Genomic DNA, 25055 nt, shown 5'->3' on the forward strand with positions numbered 1-25055 from the left:
TGTTCTGTTCTCTGGAGCAGCAGAAAACAAGCTTGCTCCCTCCTCAATATGACATCCCTTCAAATATTTAAACAGGGCTATCATATCACCTCTTAACCTTCTCTTCTCCAGGCTAAACATCCCCAGCTCCCTGAGTCTTTCCTCATAGGGCATGGTTTTCCAGACCCTTCACCATTTTAGTCACCCTCCTTTGGACACCCAGTCTTTATTTTAAGCACAAATAGGTATGCCTGCTAGAATTTTGTAAGTTCTTTGGCATTGTTTTCCTTTGCATCATCCTTTGTTCCATGCCCCTAGATTTCATCCTCGATTTATCCACGGATCCTATCAAAATTCATAATTCTGAGGTCGACTTATAGTCGAGACTATGTGCATGAGGTCTATATGAAATATAAATAAATTGTGTGTTTAGACTTGGATGCCATCTCCAATATATCTCATTCTATAAGTATATGCAAATACAGGTATTCCGAAATCCAAAACAATCTGGAATACAAAACACTTCTGGTCCCAAGCATTTCGGATAAGGAGGACTCATTCTGTACATTTTGAAATTTCTACTTTTAAGTAGATCAGGCTGCCAAGTTTCAGATGAGTGGGTGCAGGGAGGTGTGTGCAAGATCAATCTTTGTAGCTTGGGGATATCCAGAGAAGGCAATTGTCTTTGGTAGACAATTGTGAACAAATGGGATGTACAACATACAGGTGGTCCAGAGTACAAAACATGGAAAACTAGTATAGGCACTGCAGTTTTTCTGGGAGCAGAGTTTTCAAGTGAAGGATCTAAGTACTCTAAAGATACCAGATCTCCTCTGATCTTGGAAGCTAAGCACGGTCAGCCCTGGTTAGCATTTGGATAAGAGATCACATGCTGTAGCTAATATCAGAGGAATGAACTGGCAAAACAACCTTTGAGTATTTCTTGTCTAAGAAACCCCATGAAATCAGTGGGATTGTCATAAGTTGACAGGTGACTTGAAGACAAGTACACGCGTTATCTTCAAGTGCTAGTGCTATTATTATTACTGTTATTAATGCCAGTGTTGTGCTCAGGCATCATCTTCTTCCTCATCTGCTCACTGTTGCTTCTTGGATTATTTTGCATTACTACTACTTATTACAAAAGATGGTGAGAGTTTTCTGTAATTTGATTTATAAAGATACATAACATTCAGTCCAGTATAATTAATTGGCCTCAATTTTGTTGCAGATTTAAACATTTATTTTAAAATTATTTTAAAAATTGGATAGACTGTTAAAGGAAGAAGATTTTGTTATAGATAATGTCAGGGATTTGGTTAAAAACCTGAGCTTGTATTATTTCTTGTATTGTGACATACAAACACAGGGGTTTCTTGTAACTCTCAGACGGTTACAGAGTAGCAACTCTTAAAATACCTGCTTTGTGAAATGGTTTGCTCATTTAAAAGGTTTAAAACCAGTAACACAATAGATGACAATTCTTTTCAGAGACAATGCTAGAGCAAGCCAGGGACAGAGGTGAAAGAAGATAAGAGGAAAATGCCATAATAACAGGTAATCAAGCTGTAGCTCTGAACAGTAGCAGAGCCAGCATGTATACTTTGTATACAGCATGATACTAGGACCCAATAAAATTATGTTCCCACTCAGTTTTATGGACAGCTGAACAAAAGCACTCAATCCATCTTACTTGATGTGATAAATGCTTAATAGCAGCTGTATCCTCTGCAGATGAAGAAAATTGGTAATAGTTGGAAAAGGCAGTAGCTGTGTCCAATATTTTAACTGAAGATTCAATATTATTTACAGTTTGCTTTATTGTCTTTTCTAGTGGAATATTTGAGCAGAGCAGTTACATCTTGTTTTTCTTGTTATTGTTGGAAGAACACACTTTAAAGCTTATGTCTAATTTATCACTCACAATATTGCTTCTCTAGTGAAGTTTTCCCATCAGCTTGTCAGTCACACACAGTAAAATCTCCCTTTTTGTGCTTTTGTTGAGGATTATTCATTCTTGAGTGCTTGAAGAAAGATGCTGCCAAGGCGTGCCGACCCATGGGATTGGGATAAGCATAATTGAAATCGATAGAGAACAAGAAAATAATCACTTCAAAGTGCTATTTTGGGACTTGTTGAAACATGAATGTCAATAAGAGGAGCATCCAAATATTTGTGCCGTAGCATTTGTTTTGTTAACATTTGATCACTCAGTCTATTCAAACGCATTTCTGATTGACCCATATTTCTTGGGAAAAGGGATTATCAAATGGGTATAAATGAAGCATGTGTCTTCAGATTAATTCCTAACTCTGTTAGGTTTCCCATGCAGCAATACATCCCTGCATGTAACCTACAAAATCTTCATTTAAAGACTGAGAAGAGACTTCAAGTTTCTTCTTTTTTTGTGGAGTTGGTTTGACCCTGACTCTGTCTGTTGCCCTTATCTGCTGATCACCTCCTTGTCCTTCCTGCTGTAAAGTGGAAATTGTGTCTCCATATGATGAACAAATTAGGCAAGAGAGGTGGGTAGATAGGCTACAAAGTAGTAGTAGTAGTGGTAGTAGTGAGAAAACTATAATGTGAAGACAATGCTGTCTTGGTCCTTCAACTTGCCTGTCGACTTATGGTGACCCCATGGATTTCATAGGGTTTTAATAGGCAGGGAATCCTCAGAGGTGGTTTGCTCAGTTCCTTCCTCTGAAATATAGCCTGCAGCACCTGATATTCATACCCAACCAAGCACTAACCAGAGTTGACCCTGCTTAGTTTCCAAGGAGAGATGGTATCTGGTGCCTTTACATTACTAACTTTGTAAAATTCTGTATCGGAGACAGCATTCATAGTTTCTACTATTTTTAAAAAAAACTTTTTGGGGAAGTATAAGCGAGCCTTTTCTTATTATGGGATTTAAAGGCCTCAAGATATTCTAGGCCAGGGCTATGATTTCCCATTTAACCAGTGCATTTCTTATGCTGATTTGTGAGAAGAGATAAGAAGGTAATTAAAGGCATTTAAATTTTTCTACGAGAATCCTGTTGATGCTCCACTGTAACAGCAGCAGAAAGGAAGGAAGAAGAGGGGTCCATCTACATTGTAGAAATAATGCAGTTTGACATCACTTTAACTGTAATGGCTTCATCCTAGAGAATACTATGATGTTTTGTTTTTTTGTGAAGCCCCAAAACTCTTTGGCAGAGAAGGCTAAAGACCTTGTAAGATTACAAATCCCAGGATCCTGGGATTCCATAGGAGGGAGCTACAGCCCTTAAAGTGTCCAACTGCTTTAGATGCAACCAAAGTCATTGGTTGCCATCAGGAGGGGAAGGGTGCCTGCTCCAAGCATGTTTGGCTTGGACAACCACTTATCCTATATCACAGGCAATTTTCCAAGCCGGTCTTCTCAGAATCTACCCAGAAGACAGGCATTAAAGAAATGGGCAGCTCAGAGCTGGGAGGGATGGCTGGCAATGGCTTTGTATGCTTGGTTTCACCGCCTCTATACCAATGGTCTTTTTCATATGGCCACTGGTGCAGAACTGCCTGCACCTATACCAATGTAAGTGCAATTTCACCTTCAGGATATTCTTTCAGAATTAAAACTTGATGGCCCAGCCATTGTTGGACACACTTGACTTCAAAATATGATTGCTGCCTATTGGAAATGAACAGTTAAATGTGCTTAACCTTAGTTGGATCACACACATACCTTCATTGTTTTTCTCTTTTCCAATTAACTCTGATTCATTAAAATACTAATTAAAATATGACATACATATTTATTATAATTAGCACACTATCATTAATATGCCTGTAGTAATATAAATTATGGTACATGTACATATATCATCATAGGTCTGGCAAAAGGTTGTGTGTGATGAAATTCACTAAGTGGAACAGATCCTTGGCTGCAGGTCCATGGACGAAGTAATTTATAAGCGAATAGGACTATGTAGTTTCTTAGCAAGTAAAAATGGGTTCCACGGATCTCATATACATTACCAATGGGATGTTCTATGATCTCTTCCGCTCATAAATGTAATGGGGTAACTCTCTGTTGAGTGATTTGGCACACTGGGCATTAGGCATCATATAGAGGATTTAAAGCACTTAAATCCATATTTTTAAAACATGTCTTCACTGTATTGTAACCAGTTTTGCTTGATTACCAAGAAGGGAGGGCACAGATATTGTTGGACTGCAATTTCCATAATTTCTCACCATTAGTTATACTGGCTTGGGCTGGTAGGAATGGTAGTTTAACAGCATCCAGAGAGCCACATCTTTGTGAGTCACTGGCACGCTTTGTTTGGCATAGAAGGATAAACATCTTGTAAAACTGCAAATCCCAAATCATAAAATGGACCTACTGTATTTAAAATGGTGTCAAACTTATTTCTGGAGTATAGATGCACCCTACATTAGTGGTTATCATTACATTTTAATATGGAGACTTTCTTTCCTAACAAGGAATGTGATTTAGCTCAATGGTGGTTGATGGCTACCATGAAAGTGTGGTGGTAAATCCACTCTTTTGTCCAAACATGGAAGGAGCCATCCATGGTGTTGAACCTACTTTGGGCAGAGGGTTCAGTACTTTGCATTGCTCCTTTTAAAGTCTGGACTAAGATCCATAGCAGATTCACAGCCCCACTGAGATAGATGCCATCAGCCCCGAATGCTTTTGCCTCAGCAGTATACTGTTAAAACCAGCATCCGACTCTGCTTAACGTAGACAGAAGTCTTTTTCATTTGATTGCTGCAGTTGTTCTGTTCTCATTCCTCAGAAGAGCCCATTGCCTTCTCTCTGCTTCCTTCCTTCCATCTATTCCAAAACTATGCACATATACTGCAGCAGCTGTTGCACAGCTCAGGTGATTATTCCACTTTTTGAGGTTCATTTCTTCCAATTTTGGATGCCTGCCTTACTTACTTTATGGATTCAAACCATTCTGAGTGGTAATTAACATGTGTTGACTATATTACATCCAGCTTGCCTCCTAAGCTTTCTTCTGGGGTAACACTGTTCATGTACTTCTTTGCTTTTGTGAAAATATGGGCATCTCTGGCTTTTTGAATGATAAAAATGAGGACATGGTCTCTCTTGAAACTGGGAACTCATCCATATTTCTGTATTGCAATGACTGGAAAAGAATGAACCAGATGCTTGAATAAAATGCATCCAAATATACAGATGGGCTGGTGTTGCCATGCTACCAATTTTCATGGAGCTATACATTTTTCTAAAAAAAGGTTTTGTTGGGATTGTCTCTAGTTAACACACATTGCATTGCACTGAAATGAAATCAAGTTACTGTCTCGGATTGTAAATTCATAACTGTAATTTCTAGCTATGATGGTTGCAGTTCTTGAATATTTACATCAAATTGTGTTTTCTTTTTCCAGAAACACACGTGGGTTATACATTTCTGCAAAAGGGGTGATGGAGTTTTGCACAGAAGATATGCACTAATATTCTATGTTACATATACGTAACTAAGGCTACATCCGTACTACAGAAATAATCCAGTTTGAAACCACTTTGACTGCCATGGCTCAGAGTTATAGAATTCTGGGAACTGTAGTTTGTTCTGGCATCAGAGCTCTCTGACAGAGAAAACTGAATGTTTCACAAAACTACAGTTCCCAGAATTCTATGGCATCGAGGCATGGCAGTTAAAATGGTATCTAACTAGATTATTTCAGCATTGTGTATGCAGCCTAAGTAACATCTCCTACCCCTACCTGCTAAGCCCACCTTAACAGATAGCAGCCTCACTGAGTGAAGGAGTTCTACTGAAGGAGTGCTCAACAATGGCTCCTTTTCATCCTTGAGGAAAGTGACCAGTGGGGTGCCACAGGGTTCTGTCCTGGGGCCAGTGCTATTCAATATCTTTATCAATGACTTGGATGACAGTATTGGGGGCATACAGTGGTTCCTTGCCTTACGCAGGGATCCGTTCCAGACCCTGCCGCGTAAGGCAAGTTCCGCATATGCTCAAGACCCATTGAGGATAGTGGGGCTTGTGCACATGGTGGGCTCAGTGGGGTGATTGCCACAGGCACGTGCGCCATTCATTAAATGGTGCGAGGCTTCCAGGATAAGGTGGAAGCTACATAAAAGGTGCCCATGTATGACGCAGGCACACTGTATTTATCAAATTTTAAGATGACATGAAATTAGGAAGAGTAGCTAATACCCCAGAGGACAGGATCAAAATTCAAAATGATCTGAATAAACTGGAAAACTGGGCCAAAGCTAACAAACTGAACTTCAATAGGGAGAAATGTAAGATACTGCACTTAGGGCAGAAAAACAAAATGCATAGCTATAGGATGTGGGACACCTGACTTAAGGAGACTACATGTGAAAGGGATCTAGGAGTCCAAGTAGACCACAAGTTGAACATGAGTCAACAGTGAGATGTGGCAGCTAAAAAAAGCAATGCAATTTTAGGCTGCATCAACAAAAGTATAGTCTCTAGATCAAGGGAAGTAATAGTGCCACTGTATTCTGCTTTGGTCAGGCCCCACCTGAAATATTGTGTCCAGTTATGGGCACTTCAATTCAAAAAGAATTTTGAGAAACTGGAGCATGTCCAAAGGAGGGCGACTAAAATGGTGGAGGGAGCTGGGGATGTTTAGCCTGGAGAAGAGAAGGTTAAGAAATGATGATAGCCCTGTTTAAACATTTGAAGGGATGTCATATTGAGGAGGGAGCAAACTTGTTTTCTGCTGCTCCAGAGAACAGGACCAGGAACAACGGATGCAAGCTACAGGAAAAGAGATTCCACTTCAACATTAGGAGGAACTTCCTGACAATGAGGACTTTCCAACAGTGGAACAAACTCCTTCAGAGTGTAGTGGAGTCTCCTTCCTTGGAAGTCTTTAAACAGAGGCTGGATGGTCATCTGTTGGGGATTCTTTGACTGAGAGTTCCTGCATGGCAATGGCTTGGACTGGATGGTCCTTGTGGTCTCTCCCAACTCTACGATTCTGTGATTCTATTCAGATGCCAATGGGGGAACCAGGATGATTATGTTTTCCCACTGCCGACTCACAGCAACTGAGGCTGCCAAGAGAAATAGCTTCACTTACTTATGGGAGGGGGCTGAAAATATTGCCCTCCTTGTGCCCAGTTGCTAGGTAAACTGGCCTCCATTGCTCAGTGCAGATGATGGCTGTTAAGGTGGCTTGAAGGGGCAGTCACAGGGGTAAACAGGCTGCCCTGATAGAGTGGCATCCCGCTGCCCCTTTCAGCACTGGATTGGGGCTGCAGCACCGCATGCTGTGGCCCTGATCCAGCAGTTTGCCACTCTAAAAAGAAGCAGTATATTGCCACTCCTTTTTAGAATGGCAAAAAGCCGCCCTTGTTGCGGACGCAGCTGTTCTGAGTTTCTTTGGTGTGGTGCGTCTAAATGCTGCGCCAAAGAAACAGTGTGACACCCCACCATGTGGTCATGCAGGCAGTGTGATGCCAGCATTGGGGCAGAGTCAGGACATGTGGCATGTGGTCACCATGCTCCCACTCCACCCCAGTGCCAGCATTTTATGCTGGTCTGTTTAACCCCACAGTACAACTATGTAGTCTTATTGAATACTGACCAGCATGCAAAGGGATTGTGTAGCACCTTTGAGATGAAACTATCCAAAGGATGTTGTATATGAGCTTTTATAGACTTGGATCTTCATGCATCTGAGGAAGTATACCAAGTCTATTAAAGCTTTAGCTACAATATCTTTCCCTCAGTCAGTCTTAAAGGTTCTACAAGATTTCTTTGCATACTGATATTCCAGACTAACTCAGCTATATCTCTGAATACGAAACAGTTATGAATCCATAAATCTAGGTTACAAATCTGTAACTGCAGTTCAGAATGCCAGCCATAATTTTTGCAAGCACACACACACACAAACCCCCATATGTATTTTTGGAAACAATACTTTTGCATTAAAACTGTGTTTTTTGTGAAAAATACCTGTATGTTTATATTTGTTTGTTTGTGAGTGTGTGTGTATGTGTGCATGTGTGTGCAGAAAGCCAGTTTCCAGACACCCCTACCCCAAAATAGAGGATTTTGTGAAAAAGGCATGACCCCCCCCCACCCCCAGATATATATTCCTACACAGAATAATTTTCTTATGATGTATCTCAACAGTGTAGAAATATTAGCTTTCTCCTACATTGAGGAACATGGAAACTGTTTTTCCTTGCATGTGTGGATGAAATAGTCAAAGATTTTCTATAAACTGAAACTCCCAATTTCAAAAGAAAAGTAGGTTATATTGAAAGGGGCAGAAGGACAGGAATACTGTTCTGTGTGAATCTTTTTATCTGTCCTTGCTTATTTAGATGAAAAAACATTTCTGTTCCCAAGCTTTCTAATAGCATTTTTCATCTCATGATTTCATAGAGATGTACATGGATGCTCAAAGGTGGGTCTACATGAAATAGAGATAAATGAAAAGGCACCCAGGCTGAACCTTAGAAATAGTGCTTTGTTCTTTAAGTTTGTGTGTGTGTGTAAAAAAGAATTATTTTAGTTGATTTCAGTAATAATGTACCTAATTTCTATGGAGGCCAAGAGTAGCTGATAGCTTCCAGTCAGTGGGCTTATGAATATGCTCTGAGTTCTAACCCAATACTGAAAGGGTCAAGTGCGGGACAGTATCTTCAAAATAGGTTGAGCTTATTAGATACTGTAGCTCCTTCAAAGTCTAAAGTAAAATCTAAAGCATGTTCATTATCATACGTATATGGAAGCCATATTGTGAAGGCACTCCTCTGCCTTCCCCCTTCTCAGGTTGGGATTCAAGGTGACACAACTCTTAAAACAAATATACCTAAAAATTTACAGCATACAAAAATTTAAAAAAAATATGAAAAAATAAATGAATTAAAATATAAATAATTTAAAGCAACAACAAATCTGTCATGCTATACAAATCCTGTTTCTCCCTTTTAAAAATCATTTCTCAAAAGCCTATCGGCACAAGAAGTTCTTCACTTGTTTGCAGATAAGTAGTAAGGAGTTTATCCGTCTAACATCACTATGAAGGGAGTTCTGGAGCCTGGGGCAGCCACTGAGAAGGTCTTCTCCCATGTTTTCATCAGTGTACCTGTGGGGCAGAAAGAAAGATATCCCTAGTGCATCTCAAAGCATGGGCAGGCTTGCAAAGCAGAATATTGTCTTTATAATAATCAGAGCTGTATAGGGCTTTATAGGTCATCACCAGCACTTTAAGTTATTCCTGGAAATAGACAGGAAGGCAGCAAAACTGTTGCAACAAGGGAGTTGTACTCTCTCTGTTGCCAGTCCCAGTTTACAATATGTCTGCAGGTCTTTTATAAAGTCATCTTTTTTACATGATCTTCTAAATGTTTTGCACCTATTGACTTTGCAAAATCCTATTAAGGACAGTTGATAGATCACAAATGCTTCCTCAAACTAGTCTTTCTATTTCATTGTCCTTCTTCACAGCTGCTGTCTAAAATACATGAAGTCTGATTATTGTAGTAAGTAAAAGGGCATGGGTAGGAAAGGATGTGGCTTGCTCATCTGTCAGTCTAACAGAAAATTAAAAGTAAGGCAAAATTTCCAGGTGGGGACCATATACTAGGGGGGGGGGGGGGGAAGTTGGCAGATCTGGTTGCTTAGTTTCTGTTATTTAACATGCAACAAAAGTGTGAGCTTGGCACACGATATGATAGACCTTATGTGAAAGGCTCTATAGAGTTGCTAGAGTTGAACACACTGTCTACCTCTGTTCTGAGTGAAGTTGTGGACTGTGGTACCACTAGGACTTTTGCTTTTTCATTAAACGGTATTCCTAGGAGGCCATGCTGTTTTCTAGGAGACCATGCTGTTGTTATTTTAAGTGCAACTTTTCCACAATTTAGCTTATAAGGATCTCTTGTTTTAAGAGACAACTGAATCAGCTGTGTAAAGAAATCAGCACTGGCTCATGGAGTAGATTATAATGCCAGGACAGAGTGTAAGGTTAAAAAAAGGAACGCCAAGGAGGGAGGCTAGCAAGTAACCTAACCCACAATAACCTAAGAAGCAGAGGACCACTGCCAGCACCCCACTGAGCTTTCCTGGCTAGTTCTAGTTTTGGGGGTAGATGGATGAGTGGAACGGAAGAACAGATGCTGGACATTCTACTTTGTAAAAAGGAGCTTTGCTCCAGAGGCTTCATAAACTGAGGTATTTGTTATTGTTGTGTGGCTTCAACTCCTTTCTGACTCATGGTGGCCCTAAGGTATTCATTTATTTATTATATTTATTTATATCCCGCCCTTCTCCCAAGACCGGGACTCAGGGTGGCTTACAACATTTAAAAACACCATACAGTTAAAAACATACCAAAATAATATATTAAAATAGGATTAAATTGCTACAACAATTAAAACAAATTCAATACTAACATCCAATTTAAAAGATTAAAATGCTTAAAATACATTAAAACAGTATAGCGTCCCAGGCCAGGTAGGGGTTTCTGGGGCTGAGAGTGTCAGTTGCTCAAGGTCACCCAGTGGGTTTCCTGATCTCTAGAGTCATGGTCTAACATTCAAACCACTACACCATGCTGGCTGTCAAAACTGAAGTATGCCTTAATTAAAATTAACTAATGTATTTTTAAAGCCCAAATAAACTTGAAGTATATACCTTAGGGTTCCTTTAATATACATGCAATTTTCAGGTATCTGTACTTCTTGGCCTTGCAGCTGTAGCAGAATCTCTTCTCTTCTCTATCTCATATTATGGATTTATAGATCACCATTCTATTCAAAATTCAAAGTTCACAACTTGATTATCAAAGGAAACTCACTTTTTCTGGAAAAAAAACCTGCTTATTTTTTAAGTGAAATCAATTCTTGGAAAATGTACATCTATATAAATAAAATTCAGTTTCTGTCTGTCTGTTTGTTACTGCTCTCCACGAATGTGGCTGATCAAATGTCTACCAAATGTGGCGGATAGGCTGTGAGCCCTGGTGCACAGTGGTTAAATGCCTGTACTGCAGCCACTCACTCACAAACCATAAGGCTGCATGTTCATTGCCAGCAAAAAAGGCTCAAGCTCAACTCAGGCTTGCATCCTTCCGAGGAAGTCGCTAAAATGAGTACCCAAATTATTGGGGCAATTAACTTACACTTTGTAAACTATTTAGGGAGTGCTTAAGTGCACTGATAAGCAGTATAGAAATGTACTTGCTATTGCTATTGCCATAAGATAGTTTAACTTAAACTATGGGCTGTATGGCATACATTATTATTATTAACCTTTATTTATAAAGTGCTGTAAATTTACACAGCATACATGAGATTCATTCAATACCCTACTTATTTTTCATATTAACACAGTTTTGTGGCATACATTTGAAGGTTTTTGATAAGTTCTGTTTTTAAGAAAATCTTTTGCAACAAAAGCTAACCATAAAATTAAGTTTCTTTCTATTACTACATCATGAATAAATACTGGATACATTTTAATCAGATTTGGAGGAAATGCTTTGAATGGCCTGGTTTAAACATAGGCTGCACACTGTACAGAAAATTTACTTTGGGAGACTCTTGAGGGTTTTCGTTTTTAATTTTTTAATACACACACACACACACACACACACACAAAATGTTATACAGAATGCTTGGCAGCTGACTGGGGAAAGCATTCTCTCTCAATGGCACCTGAGACTGAGCTAAGGAATGTTTGTTCATCCAAAGAGCTAGTCCAGAGCAACTGAAATAAATGATCACCATTGTTTTTGTTGTTGCTGCTGCTATTGTTATTTGATGTGAAGTTGACTTTGTCTTGTGGCGACCATATGAATGAGGGACCCCCATGTAAATAAATGATCATTAATGATGGTTAATGATTCTCTCAAGCAATGCTGGGGACCACAGCTAGGCTATAACATGAATTAAAACAAATTATGAATTGAAGTTGTTTGAAATTTGATTTTGGTGCATTAGCAAAGGTTCATTGATTAAAATGTTAACTAAGACTGTTCACTTCATGCTTCACTTACCTTATTGATCACTAAAGCCAGAATGAGAAATGCAGCATTGTAATTTATAGACAGCAGTCATTTACAAAATAGCCATTTTGTATTATGTGTAGTTAATGGTGATGCTAGTAACCATAAATATAATGTATGTATTCAGGGAAATAATTGCTCATTTGAGATAAGGAGAGTTCCTGGACAGACCTTTTAAAAAGTAACTGATGCTGAATTACTAATGTATCACAACATGCTGAAAGAACAGTGAACGTTTTGTGTGTTGCTTAAATACACTATGCAAAAACATCTCTTTTTTCTGAACAAAGTGTCCTTTATGCATTTTTCAAGGTTTGTTTTTGATGTGAACAAGACAAATTGTGTTTCTAAAAATATTTCTAAGAATATTTATTTGTAGAATATTTTTAGAAAGTGATCTTTCCTGACTTAATGCTGATTTTTTTTATCCTTACAGAACATTTTTCTCAGCGCTGCAAGTGAAGAAGAAATTTTTGCCCACCTTGGCTTGGATTACCTTGAACCATGGGAAAGAAATGCATAGAGAGACTTGCTAATATGATTTTATGAATTTTCATCTTTTTTCTTTAAAAAAATCTCCTTTATTATTGACTTACATTTCCAGAAAAGGTGACCTCAGTTATTTAGGAAGGCAAATGTTAAATATACATAGATATTCACTGTAGGTGTGAGTTTTCTCTGAATAGTTCAGGAAGGAGGATTAATTTAATTCATCTGAACTGTTATATTTGGTAATCAAAACAGATTTTTCCATTGCCCTGGCTTTATGCTACTGAGTCAAGAGCTTTCCAAGCTTCCTGTCTCAACCACTATTGTTGTTTGTTTTCATTCATAGAATAATAGAGTCTTAGAGTTGAAAGGGACCACAAGGGCCATCTAATCTTGTCATGCAGGAATACACAACTAAAGTACTCATGAAAGATGTCCATCCAACCTCTGGTGGGGTCTCCAAAGATGGAGACCCCACCACCCTCTGAGGCAGTCTATTCCATTGACAAACAGCTCTTACAGTAAAAACGTTTTTCCTTATGTTTAGGTGCAATCTCTTTTCTTGTCATTTGAATCTATCTAGTCTCTAGAGCAGCAGAAGACAAGCTTGCTCCATGTTCTACATGGCCTCCCTTCACATATTTAAACATGGCTATCATGTCACCTCTCAGTTTAGGGAGCTAGCTAAACATACCTAGCTCCCTAAACTGTTCTTCATAAAGCTTGATTTCCATACTGCCCTCCAGGCACAAGGCAAGAGCATCCCAAGGCAGAATACAGGACAGGACGATCTTGTCTGTTTTCCTTTCCTCTCTTCTTTGATTTCCCAATCACACTTGATTTTTTAAAAAAAATAATAAAACCACAAAACCCTGAAATTGTCTCTGTCCTGATATTTGTAGATTTTGGTAAATTCTCCAAAAATGAATTAAATTGAAATTTTCCCCATTTGCAACTTCCAAGCAAGTGGCTCCCTGGTGCTTTTCCAAAGCTCCATGTGATAAGAGGCTTCAACGATATTACGCCGGGTTTGGAAATGAATTCCAACTGGTGAAATGCTCTCCAAACCAAAGGGAGAATGACAGATTACTCATGCATGGCCTGGCAATCCCAATTCTTGCATTGACTGTGGAAAGCCAAGTGATTCAGTGTAATTGAAACAGGCAGTAAGGGAACCATATTTATGATAATGCGAACAAACAGTTTTGTTGGCGTTATTTGAATTTATGATTTTGTGAGATCGTGGAGAGAAGAGATCAACTAAAAGGGAAATGGATGAAGATTTTCAGGAAGTGGAGGTGAATACTGCTGGAGTGCTTAAGAAAGATGAAGTTGTGGGAAAAGTGTACAATAACAACCTGAAAACATTGTCTCTGAGATGAATGATGAGGGGGCTGAAGCTGTTTACCTAGAGAAAAGAGAAGAATAATTGTTCAGAGGAGGTCATAAGAAAACCTGTTGAGATGGAAAGTTGTACTAAGACCAGATGGAAGAATGAGGTGCTTGGAAAACCTCTTGAAAACAATGACTTCTACAATGGAGAAGGGGTGGTGAGTTTGGAAATCAGAAAAATTGTAATAAGGGGAAAGATTGATGACCAGGGCAGCCCATTGAGGAAGAAGACATGGAAAGAGATACAGAGGTTTTTTGTTTGTTTGAGGAAATTATGCTCCACTTGCACACTGGCTGAAATTCTGAAAGAATCTTCACATTAAGTATAAACAGTTATAAGGGATAAAGTAAATCTGGGTCTTATTTCATTTTGAAACAATATTTGCGATCCTCTGTTACCTGATGCTAGGTGTACGCTCTGTCAAAAAAGAATTTAGTATACAAGAATGCTCCTTGATGATATTAAATGTGAAGAGAGAGGTTTAAAAATGTGGTAAATCAGAGACATATATGAAAGGAGTTTAAAGATTTTAAGATATAAAGTTGGTTGGTATATATGCTGAGGTTGTGGAAAATAATAAAAGGTCTTAACTGTAGGGAGATATATTCAGAAGAGGTTAAAAGATAAAATGTTTATTAGAGTTACAATAATACTTTGGTTAAATGCTTGAAGCCCTGACCTGAATAAAAACATCTGACAATTTTGGTTTCTCTGATCATCAGGGTTTTTTTTAAACTTTTCCATCCCTATAAGGAAATCGGTGTATTTTGGCACATTCTTATAAAAAATGAAACCAAATTATCATCTCTGTGTAGGACAGAGCTGGAGGAATAGAGAGCTAGGAATCTTCTTTCCCATTGGAAATTGGGCAGAAATCATTGGATTAGGATGGGCCAGGTCTTTTCTTTCTAGCCTTTTCTGTCTAAAAGCATGTCTAAAAGCAATTAAACCTGAATAATCCTGACCCTCAGTTTATCCCCCAAATGGATAATAATCCCTATTTAAATAATCCATGGTAACTCTAGACTTTAAAAGGTTTCACATATGCAAATAAATACGGCACTAATGGAAGAATGATTTGAAGTGTGGCTCTGAAAGGTAATTAATATCTGGAACTTTTTGAAAAGCTGATATAGAGAAGTAATGCTGTGTTAGTAAACATGACTGTCAAAAAAATCTTTCCAGTACATATTTCATTATGCCAACATTTGACTCCAATTTATTAAAAACGATAGATAACACACGGTGTACCTCTATGAAGTGTGACCTCATTCATTTTAATGAATAAATTTTTCCAAGATTGCTTATAAGAATGAAAATCTCGGCACAGTTATAATATGTCAAGTATATAGCAATATTTTACCTCTGTCTAATAAGATATAGCTCTGTCCTCTAATACTCAGTTATGGGAAGAGTAGCCAATTAGTTTAATGGACCTGTTCAGGAAATCAAAGGTCTATGAGAAATGAATGACAGCTGTGATAAAACCATTATTTATTGCACAAACAGAACAACTAGCAGTGGTTTGGATAGATAGATTCATTTAAATAATTCATATCCAAAACCCATGGAAATACATGAACAATTCTGCCAGGTTTTTGCCCTCTCTACTACAGTCTCACATTTTGACTGTAGGCCTGGAACATAATTATGTCCTGTTGAACCAAATTAATTAGAATTCAATATCAAAATGCCACTTTTGATTTGTGGAAATCTATCCATAATGAATTTATGTAAATGTAATTAGGCTAAAATTCAGAAACTTGTTTACTCATGAGAAACCTGATTGATTTTGGCAGCAATGAGTTGTGTCAGGTTTCAAATCTCGTAGCTCTTACTGAGAAGGATTTGGTCTTCTGTTTTTGGGTTTTTTGGACCAAAGGCATGAATTTGAGAATGAGAAACTTTAACGTGATTTTCTTTTAACCAGGGTAGTAGGATTTTGTTAATTCATACATGATATTGATTTGATAATATATGAGACGGACATTTTAAATATTTACATCAATACAGCTGGGAGGAAAAGTCAACTGTGGTGGGGGCTTTCTAGGGGCCACTTATTTGTCCTAGGACTCCAATCACATAGACTGTCAAACACATGTGCAAGCACACACACACACCAACAACTACAACACAAAATGGCTGGAAGTCCATTTGGGGTTCTGAAAGATGAGTGGCCACTATTATATACCAGCAAAGTACATACTAGTCTTCCTCCCTGACCTAGTGCAACAAACTATTTCTGAAAAGATGCTACACAGACAAATTAGACCCCAGAAAAGTATAAGCAAAACAAAATTAACATTGGTTAAGTATACATAACTTGGGCTGCATCCACACTGCAGAAATAATCCAGTTTTACACAACTTTAACTGCCATCGCTCAATACTGTGAATTGTACTTTGCTGTGACACCAGAGCTCTTATTATTTTTGCAGTGAGGATTCAAACTAAGTAAACTTTCTTGATTTGATCAACCTCAACCTGACAGTCATATCATTCACCCATATTCATGTGTCACCAGAATGGACCTTCTTCTCCTCAAGCAACTGATGCTCACTAAAGTAGTTTGGAGGGGGGAATCATGTGACAGAATTCTGACTAAGTAGTGATCATGAATACAGAACAGTTACAGATGAGTAAATCTAGGTAACTGTTCTGTATTCATGATCACTACTTACTTGTGATTGTGACACTATTGCCACAATTGTTAACTCCTATCGCAATTTAACTTAATGGACATCAGATGCATGCAGAGAAGAAGGTCTTTTCTTGACAGTGATCAGAGCATGGGTGAATGATATTTTAAGCAGGTAGGGTGGTATCAGGCCAGAAAAAGTTACTTAGTTAAGTACTGTACACTTAACTGACTAATACAGAATAAAGGCCAGTATCTTAAAAATGTAAACAATGCCTTGGGGACTGTAACCTATTTAAAAGATGAGTTGCTTGTCCTGAAAGCTTCCAGGAAATCCCCCCCCCAAAAAAATCCATAACACTTTAAAAAAAATTCAAGGAATCTGGAAGAGTTGAAGGCTGCAAATACTGGAGGAGTGGGATGTATGCTCCCTCCATATCTACAATGGCCATTTGTTGGGGGTGTTTTGATTGTGTATTTTTGCATGGCAGGGGGTTGAACCTGATGGCCCTTGAGGTCTCTTCCAACTCTATGTTTCTACGACGCAAGGATGAATTGTGGCTAAGAAGTCCAGACTCTGCCCACTCTTTCCATGATGAGGAGCACATCATAGCCCTCACACTCCACCAGCTGTTACAGAGATTCAATCCACAATTCCACCACACAGAGTTTATTGCTTCCAGGGCCTGACAAAGCACAAAAGTCCCACCCTCTGTTATGACATGCAGTCAGGACATGAGAAAGCACAACTAATTTATAAAAAAAACAATTTAATGCTAGGAAAGGTGGAGGGAAGCAGAAAGAGAGGAAGGCCACATGTTAGATGGATAGACTGAATCAGGGAAGTCATGGGCCTTCTGCAGGACTTAACCAGAGCAGTGGAGGATAGGGAGTCTTGGAGATGTCTCATCTACAGGGTTGCCATGGGTTGAGATTGACTCCAGGGTAGTTAACAACAACAACAAAACAACTGAATGTTGCTTTGTAGAGTAGTGTTGGAAGACAACACTTGGATCATGTCTTGGAGCAGAGAGAGGAAGCACTGCCAGTAAAAGCTTCATCTGATAACTGAAGCCCCAAATGTAAGAAGGTTTCTCAAGAGATTACAGTTTGAGGAGAGGGGGAGATTTGTCTATTTTAGTGACTGCTGTCTCTGCCTACTGCTGCTTCTTTAAGCTCCTCAAACAGCACTAGCAAGGTTAGAAGATGGGAATAATTCAACAGTTGCATGACACAATGAGAGTAACTGGGATTTTTTTTGAAAGTATGTTGTGTCTAATAGGCCACATTCATTCATGGCCTTGCCTTAATTTATAATAACTCTTCCTTTTGTGGCAGTGATTTATAGCTCCCAGTAATTATTTTGAAGCCTGAATGTTTTAATTGAGACTTGTTGGGATCTAGCTTATATGGTTATAAAAAAGAGTGACTGGACCAAAGGCTTAATTGAACCTAGCCTAATTTGAAATGCTACCATGCCCCTTCTTGCTTCCTTCCACTCTGAGAAGTGCATGGAATTGAAAACCATTTTTCTTTGGTGCAGTACTGACATCAATAATATCTTTGTTAAATGTCTGCCATGCCAGCTGGGAAGACCTGTGTTGTTCACAGGTTGCTCCTCAGTTCACTGAGGAAAAGTAGTGTGACTCTGTGCACATGGGCATTCATTTTATCTTTACTGGGGAATATGAGCCAATGCTAGGGTACCAGCTTTATTCTATAATTCAGTAAGAGTCAGAAATGCTCCAGCCTTAGTCTTCCTCTGCCTTCATAGTTATTCTGAGGTCAACAGTCAGGATACGTACAGCAGGGACCCACACATGTAAAAGTTGTGAAGGCAATATTGGAGTAACAATGTGATGTCACATTGTTACTCCAATACTGCCTTCACAACCTTTACCTTTTTTTCCATAGTGACCACTGCTTTTGTGGAAGAAAAGAGCCAACAGATTTTAATCCTTGTTCTTGCAATGACGATTTCATGATATAAGTAGGCTATAACTGGTCCAGGCCAAGGGGAGTACAATTGGCAGCAGCTGAAGTCTCTGGGAGCTGCAGTGCTTCCCTGGATGGGGAGACAAATCTCAGGGCAAATGGTTCTGAAGGAGAAAAAAGTCCATTGTTTTTATAATGGATTTGAAATTTTATTGCCTGTGTATACTGCCTTTTGTCCCTGGTCCCCACATGGCCAAGAAGGAGAGTGGCCTCTGACTCAGTACCATCTTAACTAACAACAGAGTAACATCTGAGACATAATGTAGGTCTGTGACTTTAACATTGTCATTTTTCTTTTCCTGTATTTTAACACCTTTGTCTGAAGAAGAAGCCAGTGAAGCTTTGAAAAACTGCATGATGTATTTTGTGTATTTTAGTTGTCATAAAACAGATATCACTGTTTTGTAAAACACTTATGTTTAGTTACTTAAAAATCCAGATGAATGCTACAAGCCATGTTGCAAAGCATATCCTTCCTCTGGCCATCTTGTTGTTGCCTCTGCACCCACAACACAGCATGCACTAGCACTTGAGACAGGGATACTCCTCTTCTGCCATTAATGTATGACACACCAGGGTGTCTGTAATTACACACCAGGGAGCCCTGGTGGTGCAGTGGTTAAATGCCTGTTCTGCAGCCACCCACTCACACTCACAAGGTTGTGAGTTCAATACCAGCCAGAGGTTCCAGGGCTGACTCAATCTGGCATCCTTCTCTAAAATGAGTACCCAGCTTGTTGGGTTCAATTAGCTTACACATTGTAAACCACTTAGACAGTGCTTAGGTGCACTGATAAGCAGTATAGAAATGTATTTGCTATTGATATTGTCATCATCAAGATCATTTTACAGTTACATGACAAAAAGTGGAGTAATCCTCCCAAATGTAATTTAGTTATACAGACTGAGTCTACCCTATCAGGAATTCCAAATTTCAAAGTATTCAAAATATTCCAAAATTGTCCACACAGGTGGCTGAGATAGTGACATTTTTGGTTTCTGATGGTTCAATGTGCACAAATTTGTTTCATGCACAAAATTATTAAAAATATTGTTTATAAATTACCTTCAATCTTTTTGAATAGGGTGTATATAAAATAAACAAATTTCTGGTTTAGACTTGGGTTCCATTTCCAAGATATTGTATTATATATTCCAAAATCTGAAAAACTCCCAAGTCTAAAACACTTTTTATTCCAAGCATTTTGGATAAAGTCAGTCTGTATATTCAATACAGGAAAGGGATAAAAAAAAGCAAATAATTAGTTATTTGTAGCTACTTCTGAGATCCTTCAAGGGATGGCGATGCCATGTCACACTCTCAGTTGGACTTCTCCCTTAATAATAGGTGTAGTAGCTTCATGACCTTGCCCTCTCTGTTTGCAGAACTGCAGCCCTCGCTTGGTTTTTCTTGCCACTTTAGATTTCTATGTTCATGGTAACAAACAAACATGATTGTCAGAATCCAACATCTTGTCAGCATAGTATAAATGGCCACATGTGGAGATACACTATATGAACACTACACAAACCCCATGCAGAATAGCAACATTGCACAATACATGTCTATGACTAGGTGACAGGATGTACTATGGACAGCCACAATACAAAGTATAGGATGTACAACCATAATGCAGTGGGTACAACCAAAACACACAATACACAATGTGCAAAGACAAGGCATAGGGAAATATGCTGTCTGTGCAATTCTGCTTCCACTACTATCAGCAGAATACTTCCATTGTGCCATGGTGACCCCCCCCCCCCACCAGTAAGCATGGCATGAAATAAGCATGTGTATATCCCTAACAGAATTCAGGCCAATGTTTGCCATTAACATGCCTGCTCTATACTATTGATAAAATATAAATGGGAAAGTAAAAACAGTTCATGGGAGTTCAGTGCAGTTACATAGGAAAAGCAGAAAGAAAGGTTCACTGAGTTATCAATGCTGTAATAACACTGCAAATTAGGGGTATGCAAGAACAGTTTACAGCTTTCTGTGCTCAGCATGTTTATATATAGTCAGTTTATAGGCAAGTAAATAAAGCAATTCACATCAGATTCTTCAAGCACAGCATATGCCAGATTTGGATTTCTCCAATTGCTATTTGACATCCTTTTTAAAAAGAAAAAAAGGGGTCAATTTCCAATTACAATTTCAAAAAAAACACCCCAAAACAAAAGTTCAGTTACAAACTGTATGCATTGCAGGGGGTAGCCTGGGTATGACCACAAACATTGTAGTTCTTGATAAGGCCACTTGTGATATATAAAGCCATTTTTCTTTGTTCACCTTTTTGCTTCCCGCATCTGCATTTTGCCTTGCCATAGAGGTCACTTGCTCAGATTTGTGCTTTTTATTAGAAAGTTATAGTAGGGAGGAGGGAGGAACAAACCAAATACCTTGCATGGAGAGCTGAACTTTGCAGCTGTGAAAATCTTTATGCAAAGAATCACTCATGAAGACCTTCAAGAATTTCATAATGGGATATCAACATACTTATATAAAGCAGCCTGTCTTCCTTCAAAGGCCCAAAGAACATTTGTAATATTTGTAACACCAAACCATGTATGTATGTATATATGTATGTATGTATATTAATCTCACAGGGATTGTATGTATGTATATGGTTTCCATGTCAGAGAGGTAGAGAATCCCATCTGAAATTTGGCTGCTTAACTGAAAATTTAAAGGAATTATTCTAGATGCTGAAGTCTGTAATGACCATGGAGGATCTACGTAAATTCAACCTAGGCAATGAGGAAATCAAAATAGTTAAAGTGTTCCTGTATCTTGAATCAAATATTGAACAGAATGGAACTGCAGCCAAGAAACCAAAAGAAGACTAGGAATGGGAAGCGTAGCCATGAAAGAACTAGAAAAGACCCTGAAGAGTAAAGATATGCAACTGAGCACTAAAGTTAGAATAATCTAAGCCATTGTATTTCCCATCACCATGTACAATGTGAAATCTGGACAGTGAAAAAAGCAGATAAGAAGAAAATAATTCATTTGAGTGTGGTGCTTGAGAAGAGTTCTGAGAATACTGTGTACAGCCAAAAAATCAAATAAATGGGTCCTTAAACAGATCAAACTTGAACTATTTCTGGAAGCTATGGCGGTATCCAGACCGGCGTTTTGCGCCGGCCTGGATATGTGCTAGGGTTGCCTCGGGGTGTCTTTTACAGATGCCCCGCAAACCTAGCACGTACCTGTGGTGTCAAAATGGTGGCGCCCTGTCTACATGGGTGCCGCCATTATGACGTCACAGCTGCGCTGCAGCCAAATGACAGGGCGCGGGCGAGACGTCCTGGTGCCGCTGCAGGGCGCTTGTGGCACCCTTTCAGCAGTGTCAGAAGGAGCTCCAAAACGGAGCTCCTTTTGCTGCGAGTATCGCTGGTGCAGCCTTTACATGGCTGTGCCAGCGATACAGAAGAGAAAGGGCCGAGTGGACCCTTTCTCTCTCCCCCCCCCACTGTTGAGGTGTCTTTGGGGCATGAAGCCCCAAGGATACCCCTTTCCAGGCTGCGGGGAAGCGGCGTTTTGCCGCTTCCCTGAGGCCTGGAAAAGCGACAGATCGGGGCCTCCGGGGCTGCTGCTCTGGCCTCTGAGGCCCCGATCCGTTGGGGAAAGGGGCGGGTGCAGGCCGCCCCAAAGGGGCAGTCTGTATCCCGCCTAAGATGATCAAATTGAGTCTGTCATACTTTGGCCACATCATGAGAAGGCATGATTCACTAGCAAAAACAATAATGCTAGGAAAGGTAGAGGGAAGCTGAAAGAGAGGAAGACCACATGCCAGATAGGTAGACTCAATCAGGTAGATCACTGGTCTGAATCAGCAGAGTCTGGAAAGAGTAATTGAGGAAAGGGAGTCTTGGAGATGTCTCATTCACAGGGTCACCATGTCTTGAGGGCAGTTAACAACAACAACAATCCCTCCCATAGATTCAGTACTCTGGATAGCTCCTTTAAAGCAAAAGAGTATATTGATGTGTCAAAAAGGACACAATGGTGGCAAAATGAAAAAGGGGAGACTTGGGTGGTGATAGGGAAATGGGAGTAAATGAATGTACTTATATGCAGTGTCCAGATAAACACTTAGAAACTTTATTAATGAAAGTGCTGTTTCCCTTGGAAATCTTAGGCTAAATAAACTTGAAAGGCAAGCAGGGCTGGACATATTTTCCCCCAGAAGAAATCAAATTCTGTGTCCAAGGACTATACTAATATGTGCCATATTCTGTGGATGGGGTAAATGGTAGATACTGAGAAGATGTCCATAGCTCTGAATATTTTTAGTATTTAATAAGCTCCCCCTGATCTGATTGGGTATTGGTTTGTTATTTCTTTACAAAATTCATCAGAAAAGGTTCACTTGCCATCTAAGTATTTACTTCTGGGTTGTAATGTTGGCCCATGTGAGTGAAGATGATGGTATCCTTATGTACATCATCACATTGCCCCAGGAAGGGGGCAATATTGTTTGATTTCACTTGTCCTGCACCCTCCTTCAGCAGACACTGAGGCCCTTGTTGTTGTTGTTGTGTACTTTCAAGTCATTTCCAACTTATGGTGAACCTTAGGCAAACCTATCATGGGGTTTTCTTAGCAAGATTTGTTCAGAAGAGGTTTGCCATTGCCTTTCCCTGAGTCAGAGCTTGGAAATACCAAACAATGGCGTGTACAGACCTCCCAAAAAGTAAAGCCTGCCTTCGCCTGTTTTTCCTCTGCAGGGAAGCTGCAGCCACCAAACTGTGTGGCTTCCCTGCGGAAGAGGAAAAAGAACCCACAAAAAGTGGGTTCTTTTTACCCCACGGTGGCAGTATAATGAGTGCGCCACTGGTGCACTCGGTACGTAAGTGCTCTGCGGCACTGTGCAGATGCCGCACGGAGTTTACGTAACAGTGGTGCCCCCCATGCAACACAGGGTGCCGCCATTGTTATGCCCTCATCAAGTGCGAGGGTTGCGGGGCATGTGGGCGCCCCACCCCCCAGGCAACTCTAGCACATAATGAGGGTGTCACAAAGGCCCGTATGTACCAGGCCATTGTGATACTTCCTTGCAAACTCAACTCCCCTTCTGAATAAACACACTGCAGAACAAGAAAGGGTTTCAGATCCTCAACAACCACCACATAAAAGCATTTTCATGCAAAAATCTCTATTGGGTTGCATTATCTGTTCACAGCATTCACAAACGTGAATTGAACTGAGAACAAAAGGTTAACATTATAGAATTTGTGCATGTAAAAAGCAGCTAGCTTTGGACACCTGTACTCCTGAATACTGACTTCACAAATGAAGGATCTTCTGCAGTGGAGAAGGACACCTGGAGGAAATGGCACTTGATTTGTAATATAGCATTATGAACTGAGTTACTGTGTATTCCAGACTAGGTAAAGTGCATTTTGGCAAAAATCAATATGCATTTGGCAGCTGTACGGCAAAAGGGAGGAAGAATGTGGGATGGAACAACTATTCTATTCTGGATGAGTAGTCATTCAATATGGACAAGTTATTGAGAATGTCTTCATTAGTAGGATGAGGGAGGAATGAAAATTAGTGGTTACTTTGGAGGTATATGGAGTGAAGGGTGAATGTTCCATTGAAAGATGTATTGTTTCTATGATTTCAACAGGATATACAGTTTGTGTGTGTGTTGTTGTGATTGTTGTTGTTGTTGTTGTTGTTGTTGTTGTTGTTGTTGTGTGCCTTCAAGTCATTTCCAGCTTATGGCAACCCTAATGGCAACCTACATGGGCTTTTCTTGGCCAGTTTCTTCAAAGGGGGTTTGCCATTACCATCCTCTGAAGTTCAAAGAGTGTGACTTGTCCAAGATCACCCACTGGGCTTCCATGGCTCACTGGAGATTCAAACCCTGGTCTCCTGAATCATGGTGCAATGCTTGGATCACTAAACCACTTTGGTATATACAACTAGCCTTTTCTGGAGCTTAAAAACTCATAGTGCAATGTTGACTCAAAAGTAAGTTGTACTACACACTATGGTGCTTACTTGCATGTAAGTGAGCACAGGAGTGTAGCCCTTAAGTGGCAAGCCTACTCTTGCTTCCCTAGGCATTGGCACCATTGAATGTGATGACCTTTGGAATAGACATGCAAAAGATTTCAGTGTACAGCTAAAGTCCTAATCGTCAGTTCCTTTGAAGTCCCTTTGAACATAGTATGCATTACCTCTTAGTAACTACTTATGAGAGGTTCAGTTAATACTAGAAAAACCTCTCAAATGAATTTATTTTCTCTTGGTCTACAGAAAAACTAGCTGGAAAGCTTGCAAAGGCACTGAAATGACAAGATCTGACTGGTCTTTTGGCACCTTCTGTTCCTGGCACTTTCTGTTCCTGGATCACTTAGCATCAGTTATCCTAATAACTAAACAGCTGATCTATGCATTCTATGCCAAGTTCACTGCAGGCCAATCCTGAGAGCTCTAGGTTAACTGCCAGAGAGCTCCTGGGCCAAAATCAAATCCTGTCCAAAGCCTGAAATCATTCAG

At 39.6% G+C, this 25055-nt stretch overlaps 1 protein-coding gene across 1 annotated transcript in view; it reads left to right on the top strand.

Annotated features, from left to right (window-relative positions):
• Positions 1 to 12900, top strand: part of DNTT (DNA nucleotidylexotransferase) — a 151822-nt gene extending 138922 nt beyond the window's left edge. Inside the window, exon 10 of the mRNA XM_042459023.1 lies at positions 12458 to 12900. Coding sequence (XP_042314957.1) covers positions 12458 to 12544 — 87 coding nt within the window. The 3' untranslated portion in view covers positions 12545 to 12900. The remainder of the gene's footprint in view (positions 1 to 12457) is intronic.
• Positions 12901 to 25055: the final 12155 nt, after the last annotated feature.

The sequence above is a fragment of the Sceloporus undulatus genome, chromosome 3, assembly GCF_019175285.1.
Source record: "Sceloporus undulatus isolate JIND9_A2432 ecotype Alabama chromosome 3, SceUnd_v1.1, whole genome shotgun sequence".
Classification (NCBI taxonomy): domain Eukaryota; kingdom Metazoa; phylum Chordata; class Lepidosauria; order Squamata; family Phrynosomatidae; genus Sceloporus; species Sceloporus undulatus.